Source organism: Equus asinus, chromosome 15 (genome assembly GCF_041296235.1).
Source record: "Equus asinus isolate D_3611 breed Donkey chromosome 15, EquAss-T2T_v2, whole genome shotgun sequence".
In the NCBI taxonomy this organism is placed as follows: domain Eukaryota; kingdom Metazoa; phylum Chordata; class Mammalia; order Perissodactyla; family Equidae; genus Equus; species Equus asinus.
The window spans coordinates 20,620,569-20,641,969 of NC_091804.1; the positions used below are offsets into that span (position 1 = coordinate 20,620,569).

The window sequence follows — 21,401 nt, forward strand, 5'->3', positions numbered from 1 at the left end:
CTATGGTGGAAATGGTGCTGAGCCGGTTTCCAGGCCCAGGCTGTATGAGACTGGCAGCTTCCATTTGCTCTTTCTGGATTGATTGCTTGGGGAAGAGCCAGCTGCCATCTCTGATGACCCTGACACTGCCATGCTGTGAGGAAGCCCAAGCTAGCCATGTGGAAAGGCGCATGGAGAGACAGAGTGATGACCGGCCAGCCCCAGCTGTTCCAACCATCCCAGCCAAGGGGCCAGACATGAGAATGAGCACACCATCTTGACATTCCAGCTCCAGCAGCCATGGCGTGGGAGAGAACCAAGGAGGCATTGACTACCAGGACCAAGGCCCCAGATAGATGGTCCCGTCAAACCATCCCAGACATCTGCAGCCACTCAGACACCCCCAGCTGAAGCATTTTGGAGCAGAGACAAGGCATCCTCACGGTGCCCTGCCCAGGTCCTTGATCTGCAAAATTGTAAGCGTAATAAATGGCTGTTTCACACCTCTGAGTTTTGGGATGTTTGTTATGCAGAAATAGAGAATTGAAACAACAGGGAACTAGGAAAAAATCGGAGGGCATGGCCCTGGGGTTGGCCTGGGGATGCGTGAGGGTGTGTGTATGCAGGAATGGTGGGGCTCCTCACCATGGCGCTGATGGCCCTGGTCACATAGATGGGGTCGTGGCGGTGGGACACGTCCGTGGCTGGGTCATTTTGGTGACTGGGGCTTCGGTCAAGGATGGAGAGGCAGATGTTCAGGATGTCCTCCTCGAACTGTCCCAGAGAGGCTGTGCTTAAGGGCCAGAGTCTCACCCATATTCCAGGCACTCCCACGACCCCTACCCGGTCAGTCACTTGTGTCATGCAAGGGGAGTTTGCCTGCACCTGTCCCCCTGTCAGGGACGCCACAGATGACCCCCAAGTCTCAGAAACCCTTCCCCAAAGAGTCACCCGGGAAACAGAAACGTCCCTCCTCTGTTCAGTAGCCCCCCATGGCTCCCCACTTACCAGTAAAGATCGTGGAAAACGGGTGGCTCTGGAGCCACACCTACCCCACTGTACACTTGTTGGGATTATATGATTTTTTAAAAATACATTTGAATCAATTGACAACATTTAAAAACTGGGGGATTTTTACATACAAGTGAAGATTTCTGGTATCCACAAATTTGAAAGGTCTGGGAACCACATGGCAGCAAGAGGTGGGTGCTGAGGAGTGGTTCCCCCTTGGATGGACCCTACACTCTCTGGTATGTCATCCCTGCCCTGCCCCGGAGCCCCAAATGCTTTCCACCCCCAGCTCCCCAGCCTGACAGTCCAGGTCCTTAACTTGCCCGGCTACCCTTCTTCTGTTGGGGACTCGGAACCCAGGCAGACAGAAGTCTTCCAGCAGAACCTCGGCTACTCCCTGACTCCTCACCTCCGCACTGCTCTGTCTACTCTTCCCTCTGACTGTCCAGATCCCGACCGGCTTTGGACACCCAGCCTCGGTATCACGAAGGTTTCCTCAATCCCCAAGATGGAGTTTTCATTCACCCTTTTCTGAACTCCCTTTGCTGCCATCTCTACCACTCTGACTTTCCTGCTCCCATTACACCTTGTGTTGTAACTATTTATCTAAGCCGATGGCTCTCACACTGTGGTCTGTGGACCAGCAGCATCAGCATCACCTGGGAGCTTGTTAGAAGTGCAGATTCTCAGGTGCCACCCCAGACCCGCTGAATCAGCAACTCTGGGGGTGGGGTCCAGCCATTGGCGTTTTTACGAGCTTTCCACGTGATTCCTGTTCACATCCAAGACTGAGAACCCCTGATGGAAGGGATTTATCCTTTCACAACAGAACCAACCTGTTCTGTTTCCCATCTAAAGCGCCTCCCTCCCGAGGACCCAGCGAGGCCCTGGCACGGCTAACAGGAGGTGAGTGAATGAAGGGATTTGCTCTAAGAGTCAGCCCAGCTGGTCCCTCCTGGCAAGAAGTGAGCAGGTGGAAGGGCTCCTGGCTGACTTTCCCCCTGCCATGCCGTGGCCCCCTTCCGGCCCGTGCCCCTGGAGACCTGCCCGAAGTTCCAGCCTTGGGCTCGGATGTGCTTCTCCACGCCTCGGAAGATGATCCCGCTGTCGTTGAGCACATACTCCTGTCTCTCCTCCTCTGAGGCCAGAAACACGTCGTCCTCTGAAAAGTAGTGATCAGGCCCGGCATGGGCAGGAGCTCTGGCCTTGCCGGCCTGGGGAAGGGGCTGCATCAGGGACCAGCTGCAGGACGGTGCCTGGAGGCTGACCGGGGCAGGAGAGGGCAAGAGGGGCTTGCGGGCTCTCAGGCTGTCCCCCAGCCAAGCCCTGTGCCACCTGGCTGGGCTTTCCCCAGGCAGGGACCAATCCCAACCCAGTCCGAGACTGAGGGATTTTAAAAGTCCTGATACCTTGGGGTGACTACTTGATGCCAACAGCAGCCTCATATTTCTTAATTATGAATAAGAATACCAATCCAGGATCCTGCTTACTTACTTAGCCCTTAATAAGAATAATGACCGCAGTGCCCCTTATGATGCGTCTTGTACATTACAAACACAAGTGCTGTGCATTCTCGCTATAACCCTAAGAGGTAGGCACCGTCATCCCCACGTGACAGATGAGGGAACAGACTCATAGAGGGAAGCAACTTAGCAGAGCTGAGACTAAGCCAAGGCTGTCTGATGGCTAGAGCCCAGCTCTTCCCCACTCCTGGGCCTCTCCTGCCATCAGGCCCCATCCCTGTCCACTGGCCTCCACACACCAGAACCAACTGACTCCGGCCTCTCTGGCACAGGCTCCTGTGTAGCACCTGCTACCAGGTTCCTCTGCCCCATGCCTGGCTCTCGCTAAGCTCTTGGCATTCACCTCCCTGTCCCTTAACCTGCCTCTCGGGACCCTCCTGTAGGACAGCCTCCAGGAAAGCCTCTGCCTTGGGCTTGGCAGCTCCTACCTGGGCACCATGGGTTGAACAGGAGAACGAACTCGCCCAGCTTCCGGTCACTGTGTTTGCGACGAGAGGAAACCCTGGCGCTCAGTAGGTAGCGGCCAATGACGGCGTTGGGAGGGCTGGCGAGGCTAACGGTCACTGTGTCCTCTGCCTGAGCCTCCTTCACTGCTGTCCAGGCATCGCCCACCTGCAGCTCCGATGTCGACGTCTGGAACACAGCTTTGGTGCAGAGGCCCTCAGAAGCCTGGGGTCCTGTCGGAAAGGAGAGGGAATCGGAGACCTAGCTGCCCCGAGGAAACCCAGCTCTAGAGAAGTGGAAAAGCTGCAGGCCTGGAAGAGCAACCCCTCACCCCCTGAACTGCTGGGACTCAGCTGCAGAGGGGGACCTGACGAGTGCACAAGAGGGCCAGTGCCAGAATGGGGTAGACCAGCTGTCCTGACTCCCACCCACTTCCTAGGTCAAGGAGAAGTGACAGGACCCTTTGAAATGAAAGTCTGCCTTATGTATGGCCAGGAAAGAAAGCCTGGACTCCAAAAGTGGCTGATGAATTTCCATACCCTTCCAGAGCCCTAGATTGCTCAGTATGCTTAGGATTCCAGAGTTGTCATCTCATCTTTCCCACTGCCTGCTGGCAGCACCTTCCGACCATCCCCAGAAAGCTGTCACCAAAAGCCTCCAGGGTTCGGGGATCAGCCCACCTACAGGGTCCTGCTTCCCCTAAGTCTGGGCTGATGACCACAGGGCCTCAGGTCACTGGTCACAAGACATCTTTCTGCCTGCAGACCAGCGGAGGGCGCTGGCGAGCCAGTTACCTGTCTCCACAGTGAAGATGAAGGTCTCCTCGCTGTCCAGGGATCTGTTTAGCTCCAGTGTGATGGTGAATATCTGGCCCCTGCGAACCACCAGCTCAGGGCCGGGGTACTCCTGGGTGTGGTGGGCAGCGCCATTCCTCAGCTGCTGCCAGTCCACCTCGGTGACTCTGATCCCTGAGCAGAGAGAGGACAGGGAGATGAGGCCAAGCCCTTGGCACGTTTCTCCTCCACGCCTGGCTGCCCTCCCAGCTGCTTCAACGTGCCAGTCATTTGCTCACGCAGCCACTCTTCACCATGTAGAGTAGATTCTGGTTCTTCATGGTACTTACCTTCTATAAAGTCTCCGTGAATACTGAATTAGTGAGTGCTGAACCAGCGTTTCCAGGGGAAATACAGGGCCAGGTTCCCACGAGCCTCTGGTCACAGCATTTTCATCAACTGATCAATACATAGCCTTGTTTTAAGTGTGTTTCTGTTTAAAGACACCTAATTTAATATATTGATTCATTTACACTGAACTCATGGACAACAGCACTGCCACTCATGCCTGAACGAAGCTCGTCTGACACGTGTGTTTTCTCCGTAAGGCACATCATGGCCTTCCTGTGCTTGGGAACAGTAGACAGCACTTCAGCCCTGTGCGTGGGGCCATTTAAACAGCAAAATAACTAACAAAAAGGGCAGAAATGCAAAAAATGTGGCATTAAATAGACCGGGAAAGGATACTTGCTTATGGTCTGAGAGCAGGAACAAGATGGCAGAGTGTCACTGGCTCGACTTCACTTGGGGGCATGTGTGTTAGGAGATTCCACTTTTCACCCCTCTGCGTGTGACTGGAATGACCACGAAATTGCCAAGAGTATTGATTTGGAGTTTAAAATAAATTTTAGCGAGTAAACCAATGTGCAAACACGGAATCTGTGAATATTGGGATTGACTGTGTGTTCTCTGTGCTAGGCTAGTGTCTGGCACTGGGATATATAGGTAAACAAGACAGATGTGGGCTCGCCCTGGAGAGATACACCGGGAGGCTGGGTGGTTCAATGGTTCTGAGCACAGCCTCTTGGGTCAGCAGATGTGGGTTCAAATCCTGACGTGGTCATCTACTGGCTGTACCTCAGTTTCCCCTTCTATAGAGGGGGAATAATAGTCCCTCATGGACAGTAGCCTGGCATTTAGAGCCTTTAGAACATGAGAGCCCAAGAGTGTCTGTTATTACATTCCAGACGAGCAAGGGTGACACCTAAATAGGTGAGTCCACAAATAACTAATTATCACCTGGATACACACTGTCAAAGAAAAGTACATGGAGCTGAAGGAGCATGTAACAGAGGGGCCTGGCCTGGCCTGAAGGGTGACCAGCAACCTCAGACCAGAAGGTGGCATTGAGGCTGAATCTTGGAGGGGGTGTCGCCAGGGTACAGGTGGGGGGCATATCCAGCCCCAGCCCAAGCATACTCTCTCTCTCCATCTATTTGGGGTTCATTCATTCAGGTGTCAGGCATTGTGCTGGGTGCTGCAGACCCAAAGTCCGTGAGATTTACACTGGCCCTGATGCCAGGCAGTTGACAGTCTGGTGGTCGGCATTAAGCAGATATATCTCAAACGTGTAAGAGCAAGCTTTGGGAAGTTCCCTACGGAGAGGCGCAGGGAGCCCCAGAGGCACAGAACGCAGGGCTTGTGCAGCCTGGCCCCTCGCAGGACCTATAGCTGTGCAGAGGCGGGAGGCAGCCCAGTGACGTCTAAAAATATTTAGGAGAAAGCCAACGCGTTCTTGAACGCCAGGGGCTACGTTTCATTCTTAATTTTATTTCTTTTTTAAAAATTGATTTTTCTGCCCATTTGATTCATGGCCCACTATGAGTGCCTTTTGCTATTTGGCAAACAGCACGCCCTGTCATAGTTGCCTTCTACACCCCGGGCTCCCTCTACCGACCCGTTTCCAACCCGGCTGCACACTGGAATCACCTGGGAAACTGGAAGATCCTGATGCCCAGGCCCTTTCCCCAGAGATCCTGCTTTAATTAGCTCAGGGAGTTGCTTGGGCTTTGAGAATTGTAAAAGCTCCCCAGGTGTGTCTAGGTGCAGTCTTGGTCGAGGGCTGCTGGCCTAAAGTCCAGTCTCCTAGACTGCCTGCATTTCTTCTCCACCAGCGTGGGGTCTGACACGGAGCAGCGCCAGCACAGGCAACGTCTGCTGCAGAAAGGTGCACTCGAAGCAGCTTGATGTAATCCTCCTTGTAAACAGCCGTTTCTAGCGGGGATGGTTCGGGGTGGCACTGCCCGCAGGAGCTTTTTGGATGTCTGGGTCAACAATGTTGGATTCCTTTAATGATGACCTCCGGTGGAGAGATGCCAGATATCCTGAAATTCGATAGACTAGTTGTCCCAAGTCCCATGCGTCATTCAACTGTCCCCCCGGACATTCGTGTGGGGAAAATCCTATTTATTACAATCTGAAACCCGCATCCAACTCTGTTTTACATGGATATATTAAGTTTTGCAATGTTTTAAAATTTACTGAATTTGTAAGAGTGCAACTATTCTGTCAATGCAAGATTGTACTTATCTTGTTTGGACTTTCCCAGGTTCCCCATTCTGATTTGGGAAAGTCCTGTCACACATGACAACACTGCATGAGTTGAGTCCCTGACACAGCCCACAGGGTCGAGTCTGCACCTGTAGCTGTTGCGTTCATGGTGCTTCTACTAACAGGACGGTGGCATCTGACCACTTCATCATGTCTTCTGATAAAGTGTCAGCAAACATTTACATATTTAACTAGAAATTGATTTCCTTTTATATTGCAGTTAGAATATAATTTTTTTTTGGTGAGGAAGATTGGCCCTGAGCTAACATCTGTGCCAATCTTCCTCTATTTTATGTGGGATGTTGCCACAGCATGGCTTGATGAGCAGTGTGTAGGTCTGCCCCCGGGATCCGAACCTGCGAACCCCAGGCCACAGAAGTGGAGCCCATGAACTTAACCACTATGCTATTGGGCCAGCCCCAGGGTACAATTTTTTTTAAAAAAGCAGTATGTTAAAAAAGAGGGTATTAGGGACAAGGGAGTTGGTGTTTTAGATATCTATTGTTGCTTAACAAATCAGCTCAGAGCTCAGTAGCTCAGAAAAACAATAATCCTGTGTTGTCTCTCATGGTTTCCGTCGGTCAGGAATTTGGGAAGGGCTCAGCTGTCCAGTTCTTACTCGGAGGCCCTTATGTAGTTGCAATCACATGTCAGCCAAGAAGGCACCCATCTGAAGGCTTGACTAGGGCTGCAGGATCCACTTCCAAGGTGGCTCCCTCACATGGCTGGAAATTGGTGCTGGCTGGGGGCTGGGGACCTCAGTTCCTGTCCATACAGATCTCTCCACGGGACTGTTGAGGGTCCTCACAGCATGGCACTTGGTTCCCCCCTGAGCAAGTGATCCAAGAGACCACGGTGGAAGCTGCACTGCCTTTTATGACCCAGCCTCAGAAGATACACACTGTCACTTTCACTGTAGGCTATTGGTCAGGGCAGCTACAGGGGTCTGCCCAGTTCAGGGGGAGGGAACACACTCTACCTCTTGATAAAAATGGGTCAGTGTCACATTGTAAGAATATGTGAGATGAGATGTGTATTGATATGACCATCCTGTGAAATGGTCTGTCACAGCTGAGAGCCACTGGAGTAATATCAAGTACTTCCTGCCCAAGGGCACCTGCCGTGGGGCTCTTGGCTCTGCTTTACTTGGTGCCCAGCATACAGGAAGTGCTCAGTAATTGTTGGCTGGTCTATTGGATAGGTTTTATTTAATAAAACTTCCTATAAACCAAGTGCTTTTCTAAATATTTTATAAATATTAGCTCATTGAATCTTCATAAACCACATGAGGGGGCTACTATTATCCTGACGTCACAGATGAGGACACTGATGCTCACACAGCCTGTAGGTGATGGAGCTGGGAGTCTGGCTCCCGATTCTGTGCTTGTATGGAACCTCTAGGCTATGCCGCCTTACCTTTGACCCCACAGGAGTCAGAAACACAGAGCTCTTAGACCCTAAAACACAACATGGGCTTGGACCATGCACATAAGAGCAGTGGCTCGTCTGAGCCAAGGTCTAGAGAGAACTGCCCAAAATGTTTGGCTTTTTAAAGACTCTAGAACCTTCGTACAACCTTTTGGTTAAGGGAGTGGCAGATTGTATTGTCCAAAGACATTGCAAGAATATCTCCTATGCCACATGCTCTTCTTATAACACGACGTTGGTACTCCTCTCATGGAAAAGTAGGATACGCGTTCCCTCCTGAATCTGGGAGGACTGGTGGGTAAAACAGAGTGATACTTTGTGACTTTCAAGGCTGGATCACAAAAGTTGGTACAGCTTCTACCTGGTTCCCTTGAGTTGCTTGATCTTGGAATCCAGCTGCCTTGCTGTGAAGAAGCCTGAATGGCCTGTGGAGAAGCCCACGTGGAGAGGAACCAAGGCCCCCCACCCACAGCCCACTGAACTCTCAGCTGACAGCCAGCACCAGCTTGGCAACCATGGGAATGAGCCATGTGGCAAGTGAATCCTGCAGCCCCCAGGCACGCTGCCCCAGCTGATACCAAATGGAGCAGAAACAAGCTGCCCCTGTTTCTGCTGTGCCCAACTGCAGGTCTGTGAATGAGAGAATGCCTGCTGTTGTCTTAAGCCACTAAGCGTTGGGATGGTTTGTTACACAGCAATAGATAACTGAAACATGGAGGGAGCCCCAGTAATAACTGGGATGGAATTTTCTGACAAGCCCAGTGGGCTCAGGACTCAAAGAGATTTAATTTAAGTAGTATCAGTAAATGTGACATATCTTCTGCATCCAGTTTGGGTTGTCAATTCAAAGCTGCTAACTTTTCAACATGAAATTCTGGTGTCTGGATAAGTCTTTAGGATCCTTCTTCAGTAATGAATAACGTTCAGCCATTCCTTCCAACATGCAAACCCTAACTGAGAGGCTGGGTAAGGTTGTCCCAGGTGATGTGCAAGCCACCATGCCCCCAACTATGATAATAAGAACACTAAGACAAATAGCTAATATGTAGTACTTAACATGAGTCTGACACTGTCCTCTGTGCTTCCTATTTTACAGATGAGGAAACTGAGGCACAGAGAGGTTAAGTAACCTGGCGAAGGTCACACAACTAGTAATGGCGGTACCAAGGTGATATGTTCTCCTGGCTCTCTGATTATCAAGGGCTGAAACTACAAATCTTGAGTAGTCGTGCATGGAATGGAGAAAACAGAGGTTTTGGGGCCAGAAGATCCTGGACCCTAGCCCAAGTTGTGCCATCTTGGACCCAGTGTGCCCTTGGACAAGTCATCTCACCTCTCCGATCTCAGTGTCCTAATCTGAAAAATGGATATAATGATAGCACCTTTCTCACAGGATTCTTGAGAGGATTCAACTAAAAAGATTGCCCCTGTGTGAAATCCAGTCATGTGGCATTTGGTAGAGAGCAGGCACTCAGCAAATGTCCCTTTCTTTCATCTACCTGGGGAGGTGGGACCCACAATCTGATACCATATGCTCCTGCCCCTTTTCTTGCTTACCTCTGCCTCCTCCCACGGCCAAGGCCGCATCCTCTGTGCAGCCTGGGAGCCCCGAGGAAGGCCCCATAACTCATTCTTCCCATCCTTCCACCATAGCTGGAATGGAATTGGCCCCAGGATTATTCTTCACCAGAGTCTGATGATTACGGACCAGCCACAGTCTGTTAACTGTGGTGATGGAGCCACTCGAACCCTGGGGAAGACGGTTGGCTTCCATGACTGCTGGGGGAATTTCTCCCTACTGAGGAAAAGTCTCAGCTCCTCAGCCTGGTTCTTGAGACCACCACTGGGAGACTTGCCCCACCTTCCAATCTGTTATTCACCCACTTTCCCTCTCATTTTCCCATCCCTGGATCCTAGAGTAGCACATCTTGGAGTCACTCACACCTGGGTCAGAATCCCAGATATGCCAATCACTTACCATGTCCCTCAGCATGACTTAACCTCTCTCATCCATAAAATGGGTAGGACAATGGCTTTCTCTCAGTGTTGGTAATCAGATTGAATAAGATAATGTGTGAAAAGCACCTGGAACATAGCAGGTGCTCATTAAATGTCCATTCTTCTTCTTCTCTTGTTACATGGTATGACGGTTAATTTTGTGTATCAACTTGGCTGGGCCACAGTGCCCAGATATTTGGTCAAATATTATTCTTGATGTTTCTGTGAAGGTGATTTTTGGGTGAGATTAACATGTAAAGAGGTTGACTTTAAATAAAGCACATTGCCCTCCATAATGTAGGTGGGCCTTATCCAATCAGTTGAAGACCTTGATAGAACAAAGCCTGACTTGCCACGAGCAGGAGGAAATTCTGCCAGCAGACTGCCTTTGGATTTGAATGCAACTCTGCCCTGGGTCTCCAACCTGCCAGTCCACCCTGCAGATTTTGGATTTGCCAGCCTCCATAATTACATGAGCCAATTCCTTAAAACAAATCTCTCTCTCTCTCTCTCTCTCTCTGTCTACAGATATATACACACACAATATATATATATATTTGCAGGTTCATTTTCCACAGTTTCAGTTACCTGTGGTCAACTGCAGTCTAAAAATATTAAATGGAAAATTCCAGAAGTAAACAAGTCATAAGTTTTTAAATTGCAGCCATTCTGAGAAACGTGGTGAAATCTCATGCCATCCCACTCTGTCTCACCTGGGACGTGACTCAGCCCTTTCCGCAGCGTATCCACGGTCAATATGCTGCCCACTCGTTAGCCACTTCATAGCCGTATGGGTTATCAGATTGACTGTCATGGTATCACAGTGCTTGTGTTCAAGTAAAGTTCAACTTACTTTACTTAATAACGGCCCCGAAGCACAATGCTGGTATTCAGATATGCCAAAGAGAAGCTGAAAGTGCTTCTTTTAAGTGAAAAGGTGAAAGTTCTCTAAAAATAGAACTACCATATGACCCAGCTATCCCACAACTGGGTATCTACCCAAAAAACTTGAAACCAACAATCCAAAGTAACATATGCACCTCTAGGTTCATTGCAGCACTATTCACAATAGCCAAGACACGGAAACAATCCAAGTGCCCATCGACCGATGACTGGATAAAGAAGGTGTGGTATATACATACAATGGAATACTATTCAGCCATGAAAAAAGACAAAATCATCCCACTTGCAACACCACGAATGGACCTGGAGGGAATTATGTTAAGTGAAATAAGCCAGACTGAGAAAGACAAACACCAGGCGATTTCACTCATGTGGAAGATAAACAAACACGTGGACAAAGAAAACAGTTCAGAGGTTACGAGGGGAAGGGGGTGGGGGGGTGGGCACAGGGGGTGAAGGGGAGCACCTACGTGGTGACAGAAAAGAAATAACGTACAACTGAGGTTTCACAATGATGTAAACTATTATGAACTCAACAAAAGAAAAAAGTTGAAAGTTCTCGACTTAATAAGGAAAGAAAAAAAATCATATGCTGAGATTGCTAAGATCTCTGGTAACTTTTATTACAGTACATTGTTATAATCGTTCTTTTTTTTTTTAAAGATTGGCACCTGAGCTAACAATTGTTGCCAATCTTCTTTTTTTTTTTTCCTGCTTTATCTTCCCAACCCCCCCGTACACAGTTGTATATCTTAGTTGCAGGTCCTTCTAGTTGTGGGATGTGGGACGCCACCTCAACGTGGCCTGACGAGCGGTGCCATGTCCGCGCCCAGGATCCGAACCCTGGGCCGCCACAGCAGAGCACACGAACTTAACTACTCGGCCACGGAGCCGGCCCCTATAATCGTTCTGTTTTATTCTAAGTTGTTGTTAATCTCTTACTGTGCCTACTTTATAAATTAAATTTTGTCATAGGTATATATGTACAGGAAAAAAGATAGGGCTTGGTCCTATCTGCAGTTTCAGGCATCCGCTGGGGGTCTTGGAGCCTATCCACTGGCAGATACAGGGGGACCACTGCACATTCGTATATTTATATACGCACATATCCTGCCGGTTCTGTTCCTCTGGGAACCCTGACTGATAGGCAAGATGAATGTGGACATTGTATTTTTCAAAGATGGCTTCACTAATTTATAAGATGATAGATGGATGGATTGCATCCTACATGCTTTCCTAAAAATGTGATTGGAACCCCTCCCACCGAGGGGTGGGGTCTATGTAATATCTCCTTGATTCTGGGCAGGAGCTTGGGACTCTTCTGACCAATACACGTGGCAGGATGTGAAGGCCGTGTGCCTTCTGACACTAAGATATAAACAGGATACAGCTTCTGCCTTGCTATTTCTCTCTCAGGACAAGCATTTTTCGAGCCCTGAGCTCCATCTATCTATCTTTCTGATAAAGTGCGACAACATGGAGACCACCATGCTGGAGAGGCCATGAGGAAAGACCGAGATGGAGCTGTCTGAGGAGCCCGAACACCAGACAGGGTTGAGAAGAAGCCTTTGCAATGGGTCTGCCCCAGCCATGGTCGGACTGCAGTGGGGGGGGAGACCCCGGGCAGGAGCTGCCTGGCTGAGCCAACTTCAGCGTCAGAACTGTGAGTGATGGGAACAACAAATGACTGATGTTTTAAGCCAGTGTCTCGGGTAATTTTTATGCAGCCACAGTGGGGTAGAATTTGAGAAATTATACCAGCTTCTACTTCAAGAGGTAGAGAGAGAAAGTCAGCTTAGAACAGATTTTATTTGGAAAAAAATCCCTAGAGTGGCCTCCTTTGCTTACATACATCTATGGGCACCAGGCCCAATCTCTGGGGTCAGGGGTAACAGGACCTTTGTGGCCTGGCCCAGGTGGCTCCTCCAAGTCTTGCTTGATATATGAACTGGGAAAGAGGTGGGTACGTTTATGTAAGGAGCACCTCAGGTGGAAAAGAATGGGGCCCTTAAACTGTTGCCTTTTGAGGTTCAAAATTACTGGAAGTTTTTTGATAAGATGAAGCGTGCTTGGCAGGGGTCTGCTGCTGATGTCACTCACGTTTCTATCTCCCCTCTCAATTCTTCTTTGAAATCCAAACAATATATTCAAACATCTACTTGACGTCTCCATTTGGTGGTCTTCTAGGCACAGCCAACCCAACACGCCCAAAGCAGAGCTCTTGATTTCTTCCCCACTCCACCCCAAATCCCTGCTCTCCCCCAGCTCAGTAGATGACATCCCATCTACCCTGGTGCTCAGTAGACGATGTCCCATCTACCCTGGTGCTCAGTAGACGACGTCCCATCTACCCTGGTGCTCCGTAGACGACGTCCCCTCTACCCTGGTGCTCAGGCCCAAACCAAGGAATCTCCTTTGATTCCCCTTTGCTCTCACATCCCTTACAATCCATCATTGGGTCCAAATGGCACCACCTCCAAAACCTGCCCCAAATCCATCACACGTCTTTGTCTTCACTGCTACCCTAGGCCAAGCTACTGACATCTCTCTTGTCTAGACTGCAACAACCTTCCAACTGGTCTCTACTCATAAAGGGCTGGGCTGGTGCCCTGGTCTCAATACCCAGGCCTTAGATCCATGGAAAGGACTAGTTTTGGCTTGGCCTCGGCTGGAAGCCCTAGCCTGGCATCATGACTTGGGGATAACAACTGAACATGTGATGGGAGCTTGCACAGCTCACACATGTGTCCCAAGCTTGGGAGCTCCTCCAGCCATTGCTGTGCAGGACTGGCGTTCAACAGCCACCCTGTGTGGTGGGAGCGGGAACAACAGTGCCAGGGGGAGGCCCCCATTGGCTGGTCAGTTCTCATGTTTGAAAGCAGAACTGAAGTCTTCACACTGAGTTCATCCCGTGGTTCTTGGTCAGGAACAGACTTCTCAAGTCCCAGAACTTTGGGCTCAGGTAGCCTCCGTGTAGTCTGAAAACACAGGCTGGAAGCCCATTTCCCTTGTCTGTAAGATTGTCTTATCTCATAGCAGCGGAGCTGGAAGGGCTGCTAGGAGGCCGGTCTCCATTTTACTAACAGAAACTGAGACCCAGAGAGGGGAAGACAGGGACTTCTTGCCCGAGGGCGCGTTGGATGGGCAGCCCAGGCAGTCAAGCCTATGCGGGACAGGCCAGAACAGGAGGCAAGGCTTTCTTTTAGGGATGAGTCAGGAGAGGGCATGAGGTGATGGGGTGGTCATTATCTCAGCCCTAGCATGTTCCAAGGGGGGTATAGGAGGTCATGAGGCTTCTTGGACCCTGGGTCATGAGTTCAACCCTGAGGATTCTGCCTCAGCTTCTCTTTTCCCTGTCACAGCCTGAACCAGCTCCCACTACCCTCTGGGCATCTGTAGCCTCACCACAGCGGGGCAAGAGAGGGTGGGATGAGTCAGAACTGTCCTCATCATCATTATCCCCAAATCTCAGAGAGCATCTCTCTCACAACTTCCTGCCCGGGTCAGATTCCCCTGGCCACCTTCTTGGTGGGTGGTACTTGATCACAGTGGCAGCCTGCAGACCTGTGAGAGGCAGCTCTACCACCGCCTGGAGATTAAACGTCTTCCTTCTCCTGAACCGGGGCTTTTTTTCTTGCAGCTTCTCCCCATTTGCCCCCACTCTGCCTGTGGCCCTATGGAACACAGCTGTCCCCTTTGCCCCGTGATCGTTTCGCAGAGCTCTTCTGGAGAAATCCTGACCTGCCGCCCCCACGAAGTCTACATCTGCCCTAACGCAGGAGGTCACTGCTCTGGGCCCTGTGGGGTCTTCCCTGGAGCTGCTCCTTTGGTGACCTGTCATCTGTACTCCTCAGCACCACATCCCCCGTGACCTGGCATTTGTGGGCTGATGGTCAGGGCTGGAGGCCAGGATCCTGCAGAGGAAAGCAACTTTTCTGGTATTACAGCCCGATTCTCTGTGTCCTAGCTGACGTCCTGCCCAGCCCTCCTGGGGACTGATGGCACAGGGAAGGGCAGCCTAGGTACAGGGGAGCCCCATGTGCATGTGGGATGGGTCCCAGACTCCCTACCAAGATAAACCCAAGATCACCTCCTCCAGGTGCTCAGCTCCAATTCTGCTCCCTGAGCCTGAGCCTCCTGTCCCCAATCAGACATCAAGGAGGCCGGCTTCTAGTCGTTTGCTTCCATGTCTCTCTCCTCCACTAGACTGTGAGTTTCTCTGGGTTGTTAGAGCCTGGCCCAGGGCCCAGGGTATAGTAGATGCTCAGTGAACCATTGTTTGGATGAATGAATAAGTGTCCCTTCCTGTCCTTTGGCTGGGATGAGGGTGTGGAAAGATGCTCGCCAGCTTCCTGGAGCGCCCTGGAGGATCAGCATCCACACCCCAGCCTCCCCACCCACCCATAATCCCTCTCTCTCAAGCTGTCACATTCCGACACCTGCCCTTCCTTCCTGACATCCTTCCTTCCTTCCACAGTCAGGGGCCTGGGAGAGGGGTGGAATGTGTGGTCTGTGATCCAGGCGGGCTGACCTGCCCCTGGGGCCCTGTGAGACTCAAGCTAAGTTAGTTCCCCTCTCTGGGCCTCAGTTTTCTTATCTGTGGAATGACCCAGAATTAGGGTTTGGATAGTCTGTGCTTAGCCAAAACAAGTGCCTCTGATACTCCGAGGACTCCTCTGGGCCCCGTCCCACAGCACTTGCCCCCCACCCTCCAGAGTGTGCTGACGTGAGGGTTGTTACACGGCACTTGGTGGGCACCAGGGAAGGGATGGGAGAGGCAATGTCCCATCTGGGACCCCTCTGGTCGACAGCACACCCGAGACCCTGGGGACAGAATGGATGGCACGTCGTCAACCCCGGGCCCCCACCCTGGGGATATGTGGGATGAGCTCCCGGCCCTGAGCACAAGGCCCACGGACTCTGGGCCTGAAGCTGTGCCCACCAGATACAAGGAACGAAGGATGCAGTAAGGGCATTCTCTCCACCTACTCTATCACCCCAAAGCCCCACAGCCCCTCCAGTTTTGCTGCCCTCCTTCCCGTCTCCCTCCCGCCTTCCACCCTGCACAGCAATTAGGAGCCTGATTTCAGAGGCACACACTTGAGTCCAAATGCAGACTTGCTGGTTTTTGGCTGTGTGACCTGAGACAAGTGACTGAGCCTCTCTGAACTGCACTCTCCTGGTGAAAATGGTGGTGATGACAGTAGCCACCTCCTTGAGTTTTGAGAATTAAATGAAATATTTCACCTAGAGTACTTAGAACAGTACCTGGCACATATTAGGTACTCAGTAAATGTGCATGTTATTAGTCGCATTAGTATCGTCAGTATTTGCACCCGAACTCCTGGCTGCCATTCCAGTGTTCTGCCGATTAACGCTGTGCTGAATCTTCCACTTATTGACTGTGTGGCACTGGGTAAGTTAGTGGCCCTCTCTGAGGCTCAGATTTCCTTCCTGAAAAGTGGCAATAATAATAATACCTTCCTCACAGAGTTTTGGGGAGGGAGCGGTAACAATCATAAACAGGGTGATGAGAAAATGCATCACCTCCGTCTGGAAATTCAGAGGGTGACAGGAGAAGACAGAATAAACACCCCAGGACAACAAGCTTCAGGCAGCGAGTGGTCTCCCCACTTAGAAGGTACTTAGCACGGCACTGGGTCCACAGCTATGAGCTCGACAGGTGGGGTTCATACAGTCACTCCCACCTCTCCCCAAATCTCCCCCACCACTCCAGTCCTCCCCCGGCAAGTCCTACACATGTGGTTTTTCTTTCTGCTCTCCCCTCTTCACCCCTTCCTTAAGTTGCTGCGTGGCCCCGACAGGCTCGGGACGTTTTTCAGCTCATCCTGTTCAGTGCATCCTGTTCCTATGGAGAGCGAGGTTCAGCGAGGGTAGGAGCCTTTCCTGATTGCACGAGGGTCAGCGTGTCACTTCCTCTGTTCAAGAACCAACAAATCCACAGCATTATGCTGGCATTCAAGGTCCCTCACAAACCGGCCCTGCCTACCACCCCCCTCCCTGCCAACCCCATCTTCTTCCCTGCTCACTTGCTCACCAGCTGGCCCCAGAAATCAGCTTAAGAAAGAGTCCTTGGAGGGAAGGTCTGTGCGCAGAGTGCCTCCCACCCACCCAGCTCTTCACCAGCATCACCACCCCCGCCCTGGCTCACCCCAGCTATTTCTCCTCCTGCCCTCGGGTGACACCAAAGAGCTGATGCCGCTCTCCTCCCGAGATCTCTGTCCCCACCCCAGGGGTGGCCCCCAGAGGGGCCGAGCCCAAGAAGCTCTGCTGAAGCCAGCAACATCTTCCGGACTCTGGACTCAGTGTAATTGGTTTTTAATGGGTCCCATTATGACTCCATCCTTAGTGTGGATCATGGGCACCTGACCTTCATAGCTAAATGATTAACTGGGGAGTTGCCTGGGGCCACTGCCTAATCTCCCTTTCCTTCCTGGTCCTGTTGGAAGCTGCTGGCCTCTCTCTCACCAGTAGGCAGTGGTCCATCAACTTCAGCCCAATGTCCCCACTAGAGCCAACCACACACAAAGTATTCTCCTCGATTCTTAGAATTTCTGAGCTGAAAGATGATTATAATTCAACAATGGCAAAAGGGTCTCACTTCATTTGCTAACAGTGATCAATGGTAGGGGCTATTTGAAGAACTGTGTTGAGGAGAATGACGGGGCTACATCCAGGCTCTGTAGGGAAGAGCTCTGGGGCCCATTAGTGATGTCTGCCAAGGGCCGTGTGAGGGAGGGGGAGCATAGGAACAGTACCCAGGCCACACACTTTCCATCCAGGAGCTGATGTCTCAGTTGTTCACCCTCAGATTGCATAGCAGGCGTGTTCTACTGCTCTGAGGAGCAGGTCCCCAAGAAGCCAGGAAGACCCAGAAGATTGGTAAATTGAATTCAACCTAACTAATAGTTTATATGCTAAGCATGCTGGATCCAACCCTGATATTTTGTAGATAGAGACACTGAGGTCCAGAGAGAGGAACAGTCATTCAGCGAGTCAGTAACAGACCTGACACTGGAACCCCCTTGTCACTGACTTTGCTTCTAGAAGGGTCCTTTCTCAGCAATTAAACTTGGTCAAGTTTAAGACTGATAGTACATCAGATACTTAGGGGAGAGGCGCCTCTAGGTGAGCTCTGAAAAGCAGATGTGAAGGAAGCAAGACCCGTCCCCTCGAACCCAGGGCTAACAGGGAGGACAAGCCCAGCTCTCGAAACAGTCGGGAAGTAAGCTGGCGTGGCAAGGAGTGGTCCTCATGGACCAGACCCACCAGAAGGGCCCAGGGTACCCGGTGATGTTAGCAACTGCCAGGGGGAGTAAGACGAGGAAGTTCAAAGATGGCAACGAAATTAAAATGCCTGCCTTTGAAAGTCAAAAAATAAACAAGAGTTGACTCATATAATTGTCACACGATGCTGGGCAATTGACAATAGCAGGTATGGAATTAGGAACATCCCTTAAAGACCTGTGAGAGTAGGACCCCTGCTTCTGCTGACTTGCTCATCCCTGGACCCCAGCTCCCAGCACAGAGCTGGTGTGAAATACGGAACTGTTAACTAATGGAGAGTTTCCCGGGGTGGGAGGGGACTTGCCCCTCACTGTATTGGGGCCACAGGGGGAGGCACATTTTCTGAGTCTACTATTTACAAGGCCCCACAGGAGATACTGAGGGTGGTACGGTACACTGGGTCTCATCAATTCCTCACATCAGGCCTGGAGATGGTTTGCATTATAATCCCCATTTGAAGACGAGAAAATGGAGGCACCGAGGGCAATATCTCTTGCTCAAGGTCACCTAGCTCTTTTCGCTTCAGACAGAACTGTTCTCGCCCTTGAGTTGTTGGGATGGGAATTAGAAGAGGATGCAGCCCATGGGGCCTCTCCTTGCCCCCTTTCCCCCACCCCCAATCCCCGACTCTGCCCAGAAAAGTTTCTGGATCCATGTAATGTACGTGGGATAAGAGAAGATTCCAGTTCTTCTCTTCTTCCCTGTCTACTCCCCCTCCTCCAGGCCATCCAGGCAAGCGGGGAAGGCTTGGCCTCGCCCAGGAAGGCTCTGCCACAGACTTGCTGGGTGCTCTGGGGCCAGCTCTTTCCATCTCTGGGCCTCCATGTTCTCATGAACATGACGGAACAACTCATGGACTGAGCAGCCCTAAAATCCTAAGGATTGATGATCAAAGCTTCATTCCACAGACACCCCCTTCCTGAAGCTCCTCTCAGGAGCCATTGTGTCCAACGTCCCCAGTCCCTGCCCACTCACCTGCCATGCCAGGGCCGGCCGGCTCCTCGCTTCCTCTGCACGGTGGTGCGGGACTTTCAGGACGGCGTGTCGGAGCAGCCAGCCAGACCAGCACTAACAAGGCAAACCTCGGGACACTCCTAGGCAGGACAGTCAGAAGCAAGAGGAGGCGTGGCCTCCTCACCCCAGCAGGACACCTGTCAGACACCTAATCACCCAGTAATTGCCCCAGTTTGCAGAAGAAGGTGTCTAGCGTGGGAGGGGCTCCAGCCAAGAAGCCTTCTAAAAGCAAGAGTTGAGAGCTGGGCTGTGGGAGAAACCGAGGCCCAGAAAGAGTACAAGCAGTGCAAGAAGAGGAGGAGAAAGGAGGGAACCGGGTTTGTGGTCAGGCGTTGACAGCCCTCGCAGCAGCCTGCAGATGAGAAGACAGAGGCTCAGACAGGAGACCCTAAAGGTGCATGCTTATAAGCTGCAGGGCCGGGGCTAGGACCCAGGTCTCACTCACGGCATCCAGTCTGGGGCTGTCTTCTCCCCTCCTGGGTGAGAGGAGAAGGTTCCAAGGACCACAGTTCTCTCTTCTGTGTGGGCTCCAGAGGCATCTACAGAAGCAAAGGCCCATGGTCCTCTCCCGGGGCCGAGACCCTGCTGTGCCCCACCCTCCCCTGCGCTCCTGCACACATCCACCCTCAGGTTCATCCTCCACGAGGGGCCCTGAGTTTCAGAGGAACACACTTTAGACTTGCACAGGCCTGGGTTTGAAGGCCAGCTCCTGCCCCTGGCCACCCTGTGGCCCCAGCTAGGTCTGTGGTCCTCCCTGAGCCTTGGTGAAATGCAGATAGTGACCTCTCTTTACGGGGCCACTGAGGAGGTGATTGAGATTACTCATGGAGGGAGCCTGGCAGCCCAGGGAGCCTGACTCACCTGGCCCTTCCCTCTTGCGATCACTCAGACCTTGGAAATTGGGAGGAGACCCTCAGCCTGATTTCTCGCGAGGTCTTCTGTCCTTTGAGCTTCTTGCAGGGCCTCCCTGTGACAACCTAATTGCCAGGAGTGATGCTAACTTAGGCCCTTGGGAGGGAGGTGATCAGAAAAAGGGGGGAGCGGCTCTCTGGTTCAAAGACTTTGTGAGTCCCTGACTTTGTGAACTGGCTCCAGCCTGAGGCTTAGAGACCTGGCAGCCATGGTGCCCATGACCTTGGGCAAGACCTCTCCCCTCTCAGAACCCTCGCTTCTCCACCTGTGAACTAAAGGGACTGGGTTAAAATATTCTTAAGGGCCGTTCTAATTCAAAGTCTAAGATTCCAGGGCTCAAGGACTCTGGACTTCAAAGCTTCTGAATAGAGGGAATTTAATTTTCATGGATGCTGGGAGGGAAGTTTGTCTCTGTTGGGGAATTCCTTGAGGGGGTGACGTGGGGCCATCAGACGCTGGGTGCGGCTGGACCAGCGAGGAAAGGGCAGTGGGAGGGGGTGGACTCCCTCAGATGGGGGCAAGGAGGGGCGGGCGGTCACGTGTGCTGTGTGCCATTGCTCCCTGGAATCAGGCAAGCATTCAGGAAAATGTATGAAAACCCCAAAGTGTTTGATGTGATTGAACTTCTTATAGAAAATGGCAAAGGGTTGAGTTCTGCTTGCCGGTTTGACACAGGGCAAACATCTTTAATGGGCTATTTGCAGGCCTGCATTGCCTGTAATTACGAACACCTGGCACGGGCCCAGGGCGCTCCTTGCCTCTTGCTCTGCAGCCGGCTGCCCCTGTGGCTGGGCAGACCCGGGCCCTACTGAAGCTGCTTTTCTGCCTGTGCAGGGTGAGGCTCCTCCCCACTAATGACAGTCTCATTCAAGGCCCTTTTATCTTTCATCTTGGATTTGCCTGGACTTGGGCTCCCAGAAGCCGGGGCTTTCAAAGGCACTACCCCAGCAACTCCAAACAGCAATTCATACTCAGAATTAGGGGAGAGCAGTGCAGCCTGGCAGTAGAGCCCTGGGATGAGAGCCGGGAGACTGGACTAAGTTATCTTTGGGCGAAACTGGCTGTGTGACCTTCAGCAAGTTACCTGCCTTCTCTGGGCCTTGGTGTCTAACAAGCTTGCGGGCTAGGTCTTACTGGCCCCAACATTTTCTGATTCTAAATGATCAGGCTAGAGATGGCAGATGGGAGCCAAAGACTGGAGCAACTCAGGATACCCCAACGTCAGCACCTGGTCCAGTGCCTGGCAAACAGTGGGGGGGCCTCGCAAATTAAAATCTGAGCCTGTGGAAGAACAGATGTTTTAAAAATAGTTTAATGGTTTTTCTGACTTCAAGATAATACCCACTTATGTAGAAATTCCAAGCGTCATAGAGAAAGAAGAAAGCACACATGCATATCACAGCAAACGAATGTAAATAAATTTACATAAATCTAATCGTCTGGAGAAGCGAGTTTGTAACCTGCCCTTTACGCTTAACTACATATTGTGACATATTGT

The 21,401-nt window shown here is 51.4% G+C and overlaps 1 protein-coding gene across 3 annotated transcripts in view; it reads right to left on the reverse strand.

Moving 5' to 3' along the window:
* Nucleotides 1-19,798, reverse strand: part of TGM6 (transglutaminase 6) — a 47,061-nt gene extending 27,263 nt beyond the window's left edge. For 2 of the 3 annotated variants that reach the window (XR_011494597.1, XM_070485672.1), the window contains exons 1-5: nucleotides 18,953-19,797; nucleotides 3,752-3,925; nucleotides 2,942-3,190; nucleotides 2,034-2,152; nucleotides 625-753 (exon numbers count right to left, since the gene is read on the reverse strand). Coding sequence is in view for 2 of the 3 variants with exons in the window: in XM_070485672.1 (XP_070341773.1) it covers nucleotides 625-753; nucleotides 2,034-2,152; nucleotides 2,942-3,190; nucleotides 3,752-3,925; nucleotides 18,953-18,959 (678 nt within the window). In the remaining variant the exon portion in view is untranslated. Of the gene's footprint in view, nucleotides 1-624; nucleotides 754-2,033; nucleotides 2,153-2,941; nucleotides 3,191-3,751; nucleotides 3,926-18,952 lie in introns of all 3 variants that reach the window. The other variant, XM_070485673.1, reaches the window with a different exon arrangement.
* Between the last annotated feature and the right edge of the window lie 1,603 nt (nucleotides 19,799-21,401).